Source organism: Leptopilina heterotoma, unplaced genomic scaffold, assembly GCF_015476425.1.
Source record: "Leptopilina heterotoma isolate Lh14 unplaced genomic scaffold, ASM1547642v1 Lhet_0, whole genome shotgun sequence".
In the NCBI taxonomy this organism is placed as follows: Eukaryota; Metazoa; Arthropoda; class Insecta; order Hymenoptera; family Figitidae; genus Leptopilina; species Leptopilina heterotoma.
Window position 1 is genome coordinate 1,043,476 of NW_025110811.1, and position 17,983 is coordinate 1,061,458.

Sequence of the window (17,983 nt, forward strand, 5' to 3'; positions counted from 1 at the left end):
GAAGCATTAATCCCTCTTTAATTTGCGACCAAGAAACAAAGAATTGGTCAAAAATTATTCGAGTTATGAATTTTTTTCCGATTTTTTCCCCAATTTTCGTTTTTCTGATTCGGGCGGGTGGTGACGCTGGCTATCAAAAATTGTTTTAGAAAATTCCTATTGGTCCAATGAAAAGAAGCATTAATCCCTCTTTAATTTGCGACCAAGAAATAAACATTTGGTCTAAAATTGTTCGAGTTATGAATTTTTTTTGAACTTTTTTTCCAAATTATCGTTTTTCTGATACGGGCGGGTGGGGACGCTGGCTATCAAAAATTTATTAAAAATATTTTCAATTGTCACGTTTCGTAGAGCAATAATCCCCCTTTAATTTCCGACCAAGAAATAAACATTTGGTCTAAAATTGTTCGAGTTATGAATTTTTTTTGAACTTTTTTTCCAAATTATCGTTTTTCTGATACGGGCGGGTGGGGACGCTGGCTATTAAAAATTGTTTTAAAAAATTCCTATTGGTCCAATGAAAAGAAGCATGAATCCCTCTTTAATTTGCGACCAAGAAATAAACATTTGGTCTAAAATTGTTCGAGTTATGAATTTTTTTTGAACTTTTTTTCCAAATTATCGTTTTTCTGATACGGGCGGGTGGGGACGCTGGCGATCAAAAATTGTTTTAGAAAATTCCTATTGGTCCAATGAAAAGAAGCATTAATCGATCTTTAATTTGCGACCAAGAAACAAAGAATTGGTCAAAAATTATTCGAGTTATGAATTTTTTTCCGATTTTTTCCCCAATTTTCGTTTTTCTGATACGGGCGGGTGGGGACGCTGGCTATCAAAAATTGTTTTAAAAAATTCCTATTGGTCCAATGAAAAGAAGCATGAATCCCTTTTTAATTTGCGACCAAGAAATAAACATTTGGTCTAAAATAGTTCGAGTTATGAATTTTTTTTGAACTTTTTTTCCAAATTATGGTTTTTCTGATACGGGCGGGTGGGGACGCTGGCGATCAAAAATTGTTTTAGAAAATTCCTATTGGTCCAATGAAAAGAAGCATTAATCGATCTTTAATTTGCGACCAAGAAACAAAGAATTGGTCAAAAATTATTCGAGTTATGAATTTTTTTCCGATTTTTTCCCAAATTTTCGTTTTTCTGATACGGGCGGGTGGGGACGCTGGCTATCAAAAATTGTTTTAAAAAATTCCTATTGGTCCAATGAAAAGAAGCATTAATCCCTCTTTAATTTGCGACCAAGAAATAAACATTTGGTCTAAAATTGTTCGAGTTATGAATTTTTTTTCGATTTTTTTTCTAATTTTCGTTTTTTTGAGTAAAGGGTGATTATTGCTCCTCTAAATGTGACAATTGAAAATTTTTTAAATAAATTTATGATAGACAACGTTCCCACTCGCCCGTATCAGAGAAACGAAAATTGGAGAAAAATTGAAAAAAAATTCATAACTCGAACAATTTTAGACCAAATTTTTATTTCTTGGTCACAAATTAAAGGGGGATTATTGTTCTTTAATAAAATGTGACTATTGCAATTTTTGCTATAAACTGTATTAGCTAGCGTACGTTTTTTTTGCGTTGATTGAACCGAATTGGGACACCGCGCTACTATGTGTGTCGGCGCCTATGGATTTATCTGATGGCTGACGGCCGGCGGGTCGCTAGTTTCACCGAGCCTGGATAATTATTTTTTGACCGAACTTTCTCTATTTCTTTCTAACAATTGGTAGTCAAAAAATATTTTGCTGGTCCTAAACTATTACTAGAACAATTCCAAAAATTATCTGAGTCATGAAAAATAATTTAATTTACAATTCATAAAAAGTAACCACAGCCGCCAATCAGCAGAAGATGGAAAATTATTTTTTGACCGAACTTGATCTTCTGTTTACTAACAATTGGCAGTCAAAAAATATTTTACTAGTCCTAAACTATTACTAGAACACTTCCAAAAATTGTCTGAGTCTTGAAAAATAATTTAATTTTCAATTCATAAAAAGTAACCACAGCCGATAATCAGCAAAAGATGAAAAATCTTTTTTTGTAATGATTTTTTTGAGGATTTTAACTGTTTTTTTTTAATTTTTTAAATTTTTTTTTAATTTTTTGCAAGAGTATAATTACATTTCATTAATATAATGAAATTCTTCTTAGAAATTAAAATATTTTCAAAATCTACTATTTTAATAGAAGTTCTCAAAAGAATTGAATTATTTAAAAACTTGTAATAGAATTCGTTGAAGGAATTTAGTTATTTTAAAAAATAATAAGATTCTTTACATTATTTCAATTATTAAAAAAAAATTTGATAAAATTTGTTGCAAAAATTCAATTACTTTTATAAATTAATAAAATTCTTTACAGGATTTCAATTATTTTTAATACAATTTTAAGTAAATTCTTTAAAAAATGTAATTATTTTTATAATGTTAATTAATATTCTTTGAAAAAATTCAATTATCAATTATTTTTAAAAATTTATGCTAAAATGCTTTTAATATATTCATTATTATTAATTAATTTTTAAATCAATGTTTATAGCAAATTCCACGAGAATTTAATTATTTAAATACGAAAACAAATAATTTACTGAATAAATAAATGTTTCTCTAAATTGAATTATCATAAAGAATTTTATCAACATAATTGAATTTTTTGGAGGAATTTTAATAAAATTTTTAAGAATGATTAAATTTTTTGAGGAATTTGATTAAAATTGTATATTAAAAATAATTGAAATTTTATTATTATTCATTATTATTTATTATTCATAAAAATAATTAAATTTTTGTAAAAAATGTTATTATTTATGAAAATAACTGAATTATTGCGAAGAAATTTATAAAAAATTTGTAAATAGTTGACTTCCTATGAATTTTTTATTATTTATGAAAATAATTGAATTTCTGCAATCATCTGTAACTTCTCCAAAATTCAATTTTTTTCAGTACTTTAATAAAAAATCCCTGACTTTTCCTTGACCTGTGGCAACCTTGTAGTAATTTAATAAAAATAACTGTACTGACTTGACATTTTTTAGGAAACGGAAATTTTGTAGAAAAAAATTCCAAGCATTACAATTTCGTAGGAATGAAAAAAGCCCAAAAATTAAATATCGTGAAAGCAAAATCAAACACTATCTTTTGAAAATTTGATTGTATATTAGAAAATCACTGCAAAATAGTACATTTCTTTTGAAAAAAAGTTAATAATATTACATATTTTATGCAAAAATATAATTTTGTAATAAAGTCGATAGCGTGCATTGGAAGTGTGCAACAGATTTTGAATCATGAAAAAAAAGTTGCATTATAACCTCCAAAACACAAAAAATCACTGTCTTGTATCAAATGAATATTTATCTTTCAGAAAAAAGTAACATTTCGCTGAGTAATGTATGTTAACATTGAAAATTATTGGAATAAAAAGTAGCAACAATGGAAACGTAATCTAACCTGAACGTTCGATGAACTTTTTCGGCGGAACTTCTTTTGTCTTAATAATCACTCAATCACTCCCAAATTTTCTTTAGTTTTATTCTCCCACTATTAATAATGAAGATTTTCCCATTTTTATACTATACACTTTTCTTTTTTCACTCAAATATTGCTTAGCAAACTATCAAAATCACTGTTATTATTGTCACTGCAAGACCACAATCTGTAATATGGTGGGACTACTAAAAGGCGGGAAGCTCTTGTCCAATATTCATAGCAGGGCTGGGCAACTACCTGCATAGATTCAACTCTTGGAAAATTTAGGGGTGGAGGGAACGCTTTCTGTTCTCGTCACCGCGAGCGCTACGATCTGAAGTTGCATAATTTGTATGTAACTATACAACATTCGATCGTTGCGCACCTGGTGGCGAAGTTTGGAAACTTGTCCTTTGCATTATTTTTCTATTCTATTTATAACGTCCTTGTTCTTTACTTTACAAAATTCAGTTTCCGTTTCCGTTTCCGTTGGCGCTATTTCAAAGTTTCAAATAATTCAAAAATTGATTTGGACAAAATAAAATTCATTGCGAAAATAAATGTTTAAATCGCTCAAAAAAAATTATGCTCAACATATTTGTTAATTATTAAAAATACTTTTTTTATCAAATAATTAAATTTTAGATAAAATAAAATTATTTCGCAAAATAAAATTATGCTCAACATTTCTATTATTTAATAATTAAATACTGTTTTTTTTATCAAATAATTAAATTTTAATCAAAATCCATTTTACATAAAAAAAAGGGTAAAATTGTTGTAGAATATCAATTCTTTTTGAAAAAAGTTAAAATTACCTAGGAGTAAAATTTTCTGCTTTATGGAAATAAAGGAAAAGAAGGGATAAAATAACTCTCCTTTTTTCATGTCAACGACGCTCTGATAAAGAAAATAATTTACGTTTTCTTTTAACCAGAAAAGTATTGATTTTCAATCACTATTTCCCAAGTAGAAAATTATTTGCAATCATTTTTAATTAACTCGTATTAAATATTCCTTTTTCAATTCAGTTAAATTAATAATAATAATAATAAAATTTCAATAATAAGCCTAGTAAAAAATACCAAGCGAAAATCAAAAACTTTTGTCAATTTTCCATATAAAGTTCATAAGAAAATTAATAAAATTTTAATACAATTGAAATGAAATTATTAATAATGAACATAAAGCAAAGAATTTTTTCCTTTTTGTTTTAGGTTTATTATTATAAATTTATTATTATTTTGCAAAAAAATGGCAATTATTAGAATTATATTGAATTTTCTTTTTCATTAAAAATAAATTTTCAATATTAATTTCTGTTGGTAATTAAAATATTTAATTTAAAGAATTAAAATAAAATTAATTAATTACTTATTTAGAAAAAATTGATTATTTAGTATGAAATATAATAAAAAATATAATAGTTATTTTAAAGTTCGACTAAAGAATTAAAAATCAAATATTTTTAATGTAATAAATTAAAAGCAAAAAAAAATTAAATATAGATAATAAAAAATAAATGTAAATGATAAATGTTGATAATAAAAAATAAATTTAAATGATAAATTTGATAATGAATTTAGATAAATTTAAAATAATAAATTTAGATAAATTTAGACAAATTTAAATAGATTTAAATAATAAATTTACTAAATGAAATATATTTTGAGACTAGAGAGCTTTGATTTTATTTTCTATGGGAAAAAATATTTTCGAAAAAACATTTTTTTCATACTTATGAAACTAATTATATTTTTCGTTTATTTTTGTTGTTTAATTGTATTTACATTTACCTTTACTTCCGTAGATAATTTCGTTTTCGTTTATCTAAATCTCCTTATATTTTTGTTTCAATTTTTTCTGATTCAAATTAGAATGTAATTTTTCTTGATGTTCTGAAAATTTGTCCTTAGCCTCATGCTTCAATTCACTTTGAGTTTTTAATTTTGGAATTCTAAATACTTTTTGACCAGTAGATGTCAACAAGATTAGATTGAAAATCAAGCCATAAAGAGAACTTCCCAACCAGTATAAGACTACTCCCTGAAATTAAATAAATTTAATTTTTATTACAGTATACTATAAGTATTAACTATTCAAGTCATATATTAAATTTTTTGAAATTTGCAATATAAATTTACATACTACATTTTATTGAATTTGCAAAACAAAATTTATATATTAATTTTTTTTCATTTGCAAACCAAAATTTATATATGTATTAAATTTTTTTAAATGTGCAAAACAAAATAATTTTCTTTTTTTAATTTGCAAAAAAAAACAATAACTAATAAATGTATATACCGATGGTAACTGCATGGCCAGTGGTAGACTTCCTAAAGAGAGCAGCCCAAATATAGCACTTGTAGATTTTTGAATAATTGTTGGATTTTTATAATTCGTGTAATACAACTGAAAAATAAAATATTCGTTTAATTCTGCCTTAATAATTGTATAATGATAATTTTAAATAAATTATTTAGGTACTTATGGAATTACTTACTGCGACAATACTTAGATTTATTGCACCAACAGCTATGGGCAATAATAAAGAACTATCTGGTACTGTAAGATTCGTTAACCATTCAATTCCACCGGTTGTCAATTCAGAGTAGACAGGCACATTGGCTGAAAAAATTTAAAAGACAATAAAGATTTAATAGAATCAATATTTAATTAATTTAATTATTTCTTTAATTTAATATTTATTAAATTCTTTCACATTAACCCCTCGGATCAACTTTAAAGAGCAAAAAAAGTCGCTAAAGTCGAGTTGAAAAACTTGTTTATTTTATTCAGTGTTGAATGGAAAATTCTATTTTTATTTCTTTCATCTTTGTTTGATTTCTAAATTCAATAATTCAAAAGTTGAATAATTTTGTTAAATAAAGATTTTAATAATCATTTCTTTTTACAAGGGAAATACAATTATTTCAATTTTAATTTCAATTCCAAGCATTTTGAAATTTCATTAATTCTAAAAATTGCAACTATAATTAATTTAAAATTCGAATTATTTTCCAGAAATTTTAACTAAATTTCTACTCAAAATCAATTTTTTTTAAATATATTTTTCCATCAGTTCTTCGACAATTTAATTATTTTATTATTTTATTTTTAATTATTTAATGCAAAAATTTAATTTTTTACAAACTTAAAATCATCATTTTTTTAAAACAACCTATTAAAAATGTGTAACCAAAGATAATAAAAATAATTAATTTTTTAAAAAATTCTCAAAATTAGTTTTTTAAAAATATTTAAAATTATAATTATATTGCAAAATATAATTCATTTTTCAATTTTAAATTATGTTATAGAAAAGTAAATTATAAATAATTGAAAAATTTCCAAATAATGGAAATTTAGTGAAACTTTTTTTGAAAATAATTGAATATCAAAAAAATATGGTAAAAAATTCTAAGAATTAGTTTTCTAAAAATGTTAAAATGTAATTTTTTGAAAATAATTGAATTTTTAAAACCATTAAAAGTATATAAAACTGATGAGCAATTTTTAAAATTTAATTTTCTATGAAAAATTTGGTAAAAAATAAAAATTATTGAAACCTTCTACTCTGGTTATTTTTCTCACTATAAAAAGCGAACTAAGTTGCGTTTTATACCAAGAAAATTGTATTTTATTTCGATATTCGGAAAAAGAGTCGAAAAAGTCTCATTTCTTTGAAAATAAATCGAAAAAAGACTCTTTTTTGCAAAATAATTCGAAAAAGTCGTCTTTCTTAAAAATAGTCTCAAATGGACTGTCTAATGATAAAAAAAAACTAATTACCGAGATCTATAAATGAATAAGCACAGCACATATTTCCAAGTGCCACGGTCATTGCTAACCAAGTTGTAAATTGTACTGAAACACATGCGATAGCTTTTATTGGATGTGTTTTTTCATCCTTCAATGCTCTCTTCCATACCTCTTTCATCTGAATTAAAAAAGAAATTTAAATTAAATAAAATTTTCAATTTTGAAAAGTAATTTTTATTAAATTCTTTTAGAATTAAAATTTAATGAAACTTTATTAACTATAAAATATTACTTTTGAGTCTAATAGACGTACATTTTAAAGTAAAAATAAGACAAGTAAAAAAATTTACAGTAAAAAAAAGCTTCAAAGTGAAATTTTAATTCTATAAATTACAGACTTCACACTCGTTAATTAATTTTAAAAAAGTAGCAAAAAGTAACTATCGAACTAAAAAAAAGTAGTAAAACAGTAGCTATCGAAATATTAAACTTGATGATCAAAATAACTCGTTTCAGACACTTCACAAAACTGACAAAAATTCCATTCTATATTTTATTTTTCTGACTGTTTCCTGATTTTCATCAAAAATATTTACTCCTTTCTTATCCTGCTAATAAATTGAATTCCTGCAACGAATTTCATAATTCATGGAAAAATTTAAATATTTATAGAAAATAATTTAATTCTTGCGAAGAATTTTATAGGGTAAGTGTACTAATTGCCGAGGGTGTTCCATTTGTCGATGTTACCATGGTAATAACCAAAAAATATTGTCTAAAATGTCTCATTTGTTTGTTTATATAATATTAATATATTTTTTTCACATTTATAACGCATAAAAAAATTAATATTTATTACTTTTTTTCATTTACAATGTGCTACACTGTTTAAATAAAATTCAAAGTTTGTTTACTCGACAACAGGAACCATCCTCGACAATTGGTACGTTTACCCTATGCAAATTTTTAAATAATTGAATTCCTGAGAAATTTTTATTATTTATGAAAATAATTGAATTCTTGCGAACGATTTTATTAGAATTTTTTTAAATTGAATTTCCAAGAAGAAATTTATTACTTTTAAAAATAATTGAATTTATGTGATGAATATTGTTATTTATAAAAATAATTGAATTTTGCAAAGAATTTTATTAAAATGCCTCAAAATAATTGAATTTTCGATAATAATTTTGTTAATTATCAAAATAATTTAATTCTTTTGAAGAACTATTTACGTAAATAATTGAATTCTTGGGAACAAATTTTATTAAAATCTAAAAGAATAATTGAATTATTTTAAACAATTTTTAATTAAAATTGCATTGTAATTAAATTTTTAAGAATAATTACATTTTACAAAGAAATCTATTAAAATTTTGGACAATAATTGAAATTCTGCGACGAATTTTATAATTTATGAAAATAATTGTATAGTTGCTAAGAATTTTATTAAAATGACTCAAAAGAATTGAATTTTCGGGAATAATTTTGTTAATTACCGACAGAATTGAATTCTTTCGAAGAATTATTAATGTAAATAATTGAATTCTTGGGAAGAATTTTATTAAAATCTAAAAGAATAATAATTGAATTACATATAAAAATTTAATTAAAATTATATTTAAAATAATTGATTTCTTTCGAACAATTTTATTAATATAGTTGAAAATAATTGAATTCCTGTGAAAAATTCTAATATTTTTGTAAATAATTGAATTCTTCCAAAGAATTTAAAAAAAACATTTTTTTTAATACTTGATTTTTACGAGAAATTGAAATCAAATTTTTTAAGAATATTTACATTTTTTGAGCAATTCCCGTAAAACTGTATAAAAAATAATTGAAATCCTGCGATGAATTTTATTAAATATATGAAAATAATTGAATAGTTATTAAGAATTTTATTGAAATTTTCAAAAATATTTGAATTACTGAGAAGAATTTTATGATTTATGAAAATAATTGAATTTTCGCGAAAAATTTTATTAAAATGTTTTAAAAAAATTGAATTTCTGTGAAAAATTTTGTTATTTTTGAAAAATAATTGAATTCTTCATAAGTAAGAATTTTATAAAAATTGTTTTAAATAATTAATTTTTTCGAAATATAATAAATATTATGAAAATTTTATTTTATATAATTGAAATTCTTCGATGAGTTTTATTATTTATGGAAATAATTGAATTTTGGATGAATTTTATTAATTTTTTTTTAAATGATTGAATTCTTTTGCGAAATTTAATTAATTTTTTTAAATGATTGAATTCTTTTGCGAAATTTAATGAAAATACTAAATATTGAAAATAATTGATTATTTTTAATGAATTTGATTATAATTTTTGAGAATAGTTTTTTGATTTCTAGTATTAGCGAATTTAAAGTAAATTCTCAAAAAAAAAAAAAACAGAAATAGTAGCTTTTAGTTGCAGAAATTTTAAAAGAAGTACCCAAATAGTAGCATAAAAATGAAAAAAAAGTAGTAAATACTAGGTTTTAGTAGATGAGTGCAAAGCCTGAAATTACCAAAAAGAATTTTTTATTATGACAATATATTTTTCATTTCACACAGTAAATATTTACCATTTCCTTATATTTGGTTTTAGAGTATTCCACGGGCCAGCCTAACTTTTTCATTGACATTGTTATTTCTTGTCTTAAAAGTTCCAAATTTTCATTGAAAGATTTTTGTGCATTCTCTAATGAAATTATTGCTCGTCGCTGAAATATTAGGTTAAATTACTTTTATAGAAAATTCTCAAAGAAAATAATAGTGAATCAAGTTTTTTTCAAATCATAAAAAAATTATAAAAAATAAATAATAATAATAAAACAAAAATCCATACCTGCTGTACAGCAAATGGCAAATAAACCACAGTTTTCAATGTGATTGTTGCTAATATTATAGTTCCCCACCATGGTAAACCGGAAACATTGTGAATACTTTGTAAAAATTCTTGACTAACATTTGCCAATGGACTTTCCGATAAATCTTTCAATATAGCATTTACAGCTACATCATAATCAAAAAATCCACTTTCACTGACTTCTTCTGCAATTTCTGATAAAGTATCCGTATCAGGTAATTCACTCGAACTGACATTCAATTTTAGAGGTAACGCTATAGGTCCACTCGATTCATATCTGACATTCAATTTTAGAGGTAACCTCAAAGAATTTTTGAATAATCCACTTTTTAGAATTCCACTTCTTAATTCTGATTGACAATGATACGAATGAGATTTATTGAAATTAATTATTTTACTTTGAGTGTTGTCACTTGAAACTGAATCTATTGATAAATGATTATTTGTTATTTGTTGTGGTGAATAACAATTGTCCGTGATAAAAGCCGGTACATTCTTTTTATAAACATTTACAGACAAAGAACATTTTTGTCTCTGAATTTCACGAACCGAATAACGTAAAAATGAGCCGGTAATTAAATTATACATTTTTTATTGATGTATTAAGGTATTAATAGTAAAAAAGTAAAATTTGTACAATCACTGTACAATAATATAAATTTGAAACATTTGTAAAAATAACATAACCTACAAAAGTCTTCTTTGGACTTCACAACACAAATTTACTCTCATCCGTTTTAAAACTTCACTAATGACAAGAAATACTGTTTGTTCGCGATACTAATTACACTACTGTCTAATATTTTATATTTATTAAACGAAAACGATTAAAAAATTGATAAATGATCACATTTTTATATCAATGAGAAATGTACAGACAAAGTAGAGAAACTCGATTGTAGAAGGGCGTTAAGTCAGCGCAACTAGCGGACAACGTGTGAACTAAGTGACTAAAGGTGCATTCACATGTTTGCCATTGCAAAATTTGATTGGTCGGCAGTCGCCACAATAAAGTAAGCAAAAGAGTTTACCAACCCTGATAAATCAGTGAACGCACAAAAATAGACAATGAATTTAAAAATTATTTTGACGTTTAAATATATTTTAAAACAAGTGATTTAGTTTGAAAAGTACAGTGAATAAATGAAAAAATAGTTTACCGTTATATATTTACACAATACTGCAAACGTTACAACGAATAATAGTATTATTACATTTTATTTGGAATTTTTAAATGTTGGATGAGAGAACATAACCTATAAACACTTTTAGCTACTTTTATAGATTATGTCTATAAATAAGTAAATATTAATTTTTCTGCAAGGAAGCAGTTTGAGAGTACATTGCCAATGTTATTACTTATATTTTTCCAGCAATTAACTTGATGTTTTCGTCGATAATCGGAAAACAGGTACAATTTAAAAATACTTATTTTTGATCGAAATCATCGAAATCCAAAAGTCAATTTGTACTATTTTGTATTCTTTTCCTATGATTTTTAAAAATTAGACAAAAATTTTTCTTCTCTTGTATATATTAATGTGGTTTTTTTCAGAGTATTTTTATATTTTTAGTTTATGTTTAGTTTTTATATATTTTTTGCGGTGAAACTATATTTTCTTGTGTTTTTAATTTTATGTGTTTGCACAAACATTTTTTCATGAAGACAAATCTTAGATAATTTGACTTTTTGGACTTTTTCCAACTATTTTCCAAAAAGGCAACTTCTTCGACTTGTTTTAAAGAAAATGCGACTTTTTCGACTTTTCTTCCAAGTATTGAAACAAAATACAACTTTTGCTACTATTAGGATACTTTTTTTAATTGTTACACTAAAAAGCTACTTTTTCCATGTTTGAGAATTTACACTACAGATTTTTATAAAATTCTCGCAAGAATTCAATTATTTTTAGAAATGATAACATTTTTTTCAGGAGTTCAATTACGTTTTAAAATTTTTATAATAATCGTTGCAAGAATTCAATTACACAGGCACACAAAAAAAAAAAAAGGTGTCTGTTCATTGAACCAGACCTACATGTCTTATAGTATTTTGGCCCCCTGAATACGAATATGAAGTCAGAATTGCTCCATCACCCTCTGTTTTTTTTTAAATCGAGATAACTACCCTTAAGTCTAAAATTCAAGAACTAAATTACAAAAAATGAAATAACCGCGGTTTCCTTTGGAGTAGAAAAATATATTTATGCGTTTTCTTCTTTTAACAACTCAGAAATAATGTCAAAATTGCTCCATCACCCCCTGTTTTTTTTAAATCGAAGAAACTACCCTTAAATCAAAAATTCAAAAACTAAATTAAAAAAAATGAAATAACCGCGGTTTCCTTCGGAGTAGAAAAATATATTTATGCGTTTTCTTCTTTCAACAACTCAGAAATAATGTCAAAATTGCTCCATCACCCCCTGTTTTTTTTAAATCGAAGAAACTACCCTTAAATCAAAAATTCAAGAACTAAATTAAAAAAATGAAATAACCGCGGTTAACTTCTGAGTAGAAGAATATATTTATGCGTTTTCTTCTTTCAACAACTCAGAAATAATGTTATTTCATTTTTTTAAAATTTAGTTCTTGAATTTTAGATTTAAGGGTAGTTTCTCCGATTTAAAAAAACAGGGGGTGATGGAGCAATTTTGACATTATTTCTAAGTTGTTGAAAGAAGAATACGCATAAATATATTCTTCTACTCAGAAGAAAACCGCGGTTATTTCATTTTTTTTAATTTAGTTCTTGAATTTTTGATTTAAGGGTAGTTTCTCCGATTTAAAAAAACAGGGGGTGATGGAGCAATTTTGACGTTATTTCTAAGTTGTTGAAAGAAGAATACGCATAAATATATTCTTCTACTCAGAAGAAAACCGCGGTTATTTCATTTTTTTAAATTTAGTTCTTGAATTTTAGACTTAAGGGTAGTTTTTTCGATTTAAAAAAAACAGAGGGTGATGGAGCAATTTTGACATTATTTCTATGTTGTTGAAAGAAGAATACGCATAAATATATTCTTCTACTCAGAAGAAAACCGCGGTTATTTCATTTTTTTTAATTTAGTTCTTGAATTTTTTATTTAAGGGTAGTTTTTTCGATTAAAAAAAAACAGAGGGTGATGGAGCAATTCTGACTTCATATTCGTATTCAGGAGGCCAAAATACTATAAGACATGTAGGTCTGGTTCAATGAACAGACAACTTTTTTTTTTTGTGTGCCTGTGTTATTTTTGTAAGTATTAAAACTCATTGCAAGATTTCAATTATTTTTAATACAATTTTTAAATGAATCGCGCGAAAAATTCAACTATTCTTGAAAATTTTAATAAAATTTTTTAAAAGAATTCAATTATTTAAAAAAATTTTAAAGAAATACTTTATAATAATTGAATTATTTTAAATATTATTTTAATAAAATTTTTGAAAGAATTCAATTATTTTCATAAATAATAAACATTTTTTAAAGATATTTAATTATTTAAGTTATTAAAATTCTGTTTACTAAGAATTTTGATAAAATTTTTTTATAATATCTTCGAATTCTTTCGAAGAATTTTCATAAAATTCTTTAAAAACAATTACATTTTTCGAGAAATTGATTTAAAATTTTATTAAAAATAATTGAAATCCTGCTTTGATTTTTTTTATTATTTGTGAAAATAATTGAATTCTTATAATAAATTTTATTAAAATTTTTAAAAATAATTGAATTCCTAAGAAAAGTTTTATTATTTATAAACAAAACTAAATTTTTGCGTGAATTTTATTAAATTTTTTTTAAATAATTGAATTCTTTCGTGAAATTTGATTAAAATAGTAGGTAGATATTGAAAAAAATATAAAGATTGTCATTATTTGAAAAATAATTGAATTCTTATGCAAAGTTTTCTTAAATTTTTTTTAAATAATTGAATCAGTTCAAAGAATTCAATTATTTTTATAAATATTAAAACTCATCGCAGGATTTTAAATTATTTTTAACATATTTTTAAATTAATTCTGCTATTTCATTATATTTTTAATAGAATTTTATATGAATTGCTCGGAAAATGCAACTATTCTTAAAAATTTTAATAAAACTCTTTGAAAGAATTCAATATTATTTAACAAAATTTTAATTAAATTCTTTATAATAATTAAATTGTTTTCAATATAATTTTAATAAAAATTTTTGAAAGAATTTAATTATTTTCATAAATAATATACAATTTTTCAAGAAATTCAAAACGCGCAATTATTCTTAAAAATTTGAATAAAATGCTGCGAAAAATTCAATTATTTTAAAAAATGTTGATAAAGTTCTTTATAAGAATTCAAATTTAAGAAATATTCAATTATTCAGATAAATTATTTATTATTTAAATAATTGAATCCTCGTAGAACTTTCTAATAAGAATTGATTTAGAATTGAATAAAATAAAATTATTAAAGTTTTAAATAATCTTATTTATACTTAAATCTCAACAAAAAATGATTGAATTTTGAAAGAATTACTTTTGTAATTTTTAGAAATAGTTGAATTCCAAAAATGCGTTACATTGAAATCATTTAAAATAAAATTATTCCTTTGGACAAAATAAATAGATTTTTAAATATTTATTTTTAAAAATTATTCTATTTATGAAAGTAATTAAGAAATTATAAAAAAATTGAGTTTATGTTAAGTTTTTATATATTTTTTGCGACAAAACTATATTTTCTTGTGTTTTTAATTTTATGTGTTTGCACAAACATTTTTTCATAAGTTTTTAAACATTTAAATCGAAAATTCGTAAATGTTTTTTGTTTTTAAATTACCTATAAATAATTGTTTTAGACTTTAGAATTCAAGAAAATGGAAGACAAATGTTCTTCACAATTTCTGTTATAATTTGAAATCTAATTTCTATTTATAAAATAATTTTCATTTATAGAGATTTTAATTTATAGAATTAATATTTTAATATTTAAAAAATTCAATTTGTTTCTTCCTTAAAATTCCCTTTATTTACTATTAAATAATTATGAAAATAATTTTAATTTAGAAACGATTATTAATTTAAAAAATTCAATTTGTTTCTCCCTAAAAATTCCCCTTTTTTTACTATTAAACAATTTATTTCCCAACCATTCAGAATATATTTTTATTACAGAACATTTTACAAAAATACTTGAAATTTCAACTTTATTATTGTGTATTAAACACTCGAGGGGTTTTTGAATAGCAGAAAAATGAATCAACAAGTCTTTAAGGAGGTGCACGCGAAATATTTTCGCCGAATTTTACAAATGTTATCGTGCGACTCTTCAATGATGGACTCAATAAGATTGACAATTGCATATTTTGCAATATCGGGTCTTGATATTCTCGATTCATTAAATGAATTTAGTGTTAATGAGAAGAATGCTGCAATTGATTGGATATATAAATTACAAATAACCAATGCCGGTAGAAAATCGGGATTTTTAGCATCAACAACATTACCAATTATTGATTCGAATGATTATATTATTGGTCATTTGGCAATGACATACACGGGATTGGCATCATTATTAATTCTTGGCGATGATTTATCGCGAATTGATCGTAAATCTCTTATTGAGGGTATTGAAGCTTGCCAAAATCCCGATGGTTCATTCTCTGGAATGATTGCTGGCTGTGAAAGCGATATGAGATTTCTCTATTGTGCCTGTTGTGTTTCATATATTTTGAATGATTGGACGGGAATTGACGTTCAAAAAGCTGTTGATTTTATTCTAAGAAGCATAGTAAGTATTTTTTTCTTACGAAAAATTTAAAAATATACAATTTTTCCCAAGGTTTCAAATTTTATTCTCTGTTAATTTTTATTTATAATAATTTCTTAACGTTACGTTCTTCAGCCCAATTTTAATCTCTCGAAAGTAACTTAAAAAAAGAAAATTCGGAAGTTATTTAAAGGTTTGGAATTTTATTCTCCGTCTTTTATTTTTATCATGAAAGTAATTTAAAAAAGGAAAATGCAAAATTTTGTTGAAAATTTCTTATTTAATTCCTTTTTTTTCTAGTCCTATGATGGAGCGATTGGTCAGGCGCCGGGTTTGGAATCTCACGGCGGTTCGACATTTTGTGCCATTGCGAGCCTGTTTTTAATGAACAAATTAGATATGTTGTCGGATAAACAATTGAGTAGACTAAGAAGATGGTGCATTATGAGACAGGATGGTGGTTTTCAAGGCAGGCCCGGAAAACCAACGGATACGTGTTACAGTTTTTGGATAGGCGCCACTTTAGAACTGTTGGGCGTCAGTCATTTATCCGATTCTCATGAGAATCGAGTCTTCGTTTTAGATACTCAGGACATTTTAATGGGAGGATTCGCTAAGTCTCCGAATCTTCTTACCGATCCACTTCACACATATTTAGGTAATTTTCATCCATTTCTAAAATTACAAAATATATTTAATTACTTCTATTAAAATAGTAAATATAAGTGATTCTCCACGTAGTGCCCAAAAAATTGTCCACTAAATAAAATTGTCACAATTTTAAGTACTAAATAAGTGGATTTTTTAAATTTTGACAATTTGAAATTATTTAGAAATTAAAGTTAATATTAAAAAAAGTAACACGGAGAATCACACTTTTATTTAATTAAAAATTCACCCCATGCAAGAATTCTAATTTCCCCAAAGAATATTTTTTTAACCCCAATAGAGTAGATAAAAAAAAAGTTAAAAATAAAATTTTTATTGCTTAGGTCTTAGCGGTTTGAGCCTGTTAGGTGAATCGAATTTATGTCCAATGTATGCCGCTCTCAATGTTTCTCGTCGGGCTTACGCACATTTACAAGAGATTCATGAAAAATGGCGAAATACTTGATCAAATATCTAATAACAAATAAAACACGCACATAATAAAAATGAAAGGTAACTTGAAAAATTATTTTTCAAAATGTTACCAAAAAACAATAGAAAGAATGATCTTTTTATAGAATATTTTTCCGTCTGAACAAACAAGTGAGAAAAGAACATTCTTCTCTATTCCGAAATAATATTAATTAGAGAACATTTTTTTAGAATTTAGAACATTACTTTATGATAATTTTAATAATTATCTTTTTTTCCCAAGACTTATATAGATTAATTTCTTTTTAATATTTTTATTTTTTACACGCTATTTTAATTAATTCTATGCAAGAAGCACAAAAATATTTCAATTTTATTCAGTGTATATATTCTACATTCGTCAATTAAATAATGAGTACACGAATTTCTTGTGAAAAACAATTTTGTTTCAATTACAGAAGAATTTTATTCGTGTTTTTGCAAAATTTACGATAGGAAAATAATGTTAAATGTTATAAAAAATACTTATAAAAAATGTCTTCAGATAATAATGTAAGAATGTTTTGTGATAGATAAAAATGTTGCAAATAAACACGAACAAGTATTTATTTTACGTGTTTTCTCAATAATTTATTTAGTTATTTTATAATTTTCAAATTTGCTTTTCGTTGAAACCGTTTTTTAGTTTTTCCTATTAATTATTATGACCTATTATATATTATTAATTAATTTATTAATTTATATTTTGGAATTTTTTCCCCAAGTATGATTTGCTATATCGTTTATAAAAATATTTTATTTTCTTCAGAAAAAACCTTTTTATTTTTTTCAATATTGATAATAATAGAGGGTGTGAAAGGGATTTATTGACAGGGAAAATTTAAAGGGAAATTTCCTTAAAAAGTTAAATTTAATTACTGTGAGACCCTTGTAAAAATATGGTGAAAGTCTCTTAAAATCCATTGACTCGTGAAGAATATTTTTTAGCTTAACATTTACCCTTCATCATTGCTTTTTATTTCTCTTTTATAAATAAATTTACGAAAATTTAACTTTTCT

At 24.0% G+C, this 17,983-nt stretch overlaps 2 protein-coding genes across 2 annotated transcripts; one reads left to right on the forward strand and one right to left on the reverse strand.

The window, feature by feature from the left end:
* Window positions 1-5,219: 5,219 nt before the first annotated feature.
* On the reverse strand, window positions 5,220-11,004 carry LOC122499357 (cytochrome c oxidase assembly protein COX18, mitochondrial-like). The gene is made up of 6 exons (XM_043607703.1): window positions 10,094-11,004; window positions 9,831-9,968; window positions 7,281-7,428; window positions 5,992-6,116; window positions 5,793-5,900; window positions 5,220-5,531 (listed from the first exon to the last, which is right to left on the reverse strand). The coding sequence occupies exons 1-6, from the start codon at window positions 10,700-10,702 to the stop codon at window positions 5,316-5,318; spliced, it is 1,344 nt and encodes a 447-aa protein (XP_043463638.1). The 5' UTR covers window positions 10,703-11,004; the 3' UTR covers window positions 5,220-5,315.
* Window positions 11,005-11,143: 139 nt separating this feature from the next.
* On the forward strand, window positions 11,144-17,516 carry LOC122499429 (geranylgeranyl transferase type-1 subunit beta). Its single transcript, XM_043607820.1, has 4 exons — window positions 11,144-11,525; window positions 15,250-15,865; window positions 16,145-16,502; window positions 16,837-17,516. The coding sequence occupies exons 2-4, from the start codon at window positions 15,329-15,331 to the stop codon at window positions 16,956-16,958; spliced, it is 1,017 nt and encodes a 338-aa protein (XP_043463755.1). The 5' UTR covers window positions 11,144-11,525; window positions 15,250-15,328; the 3' UTR covers window positions 16,959-17,516.
* Window positions 17,517-17,983: the final 467 nt, after the last annotated feature.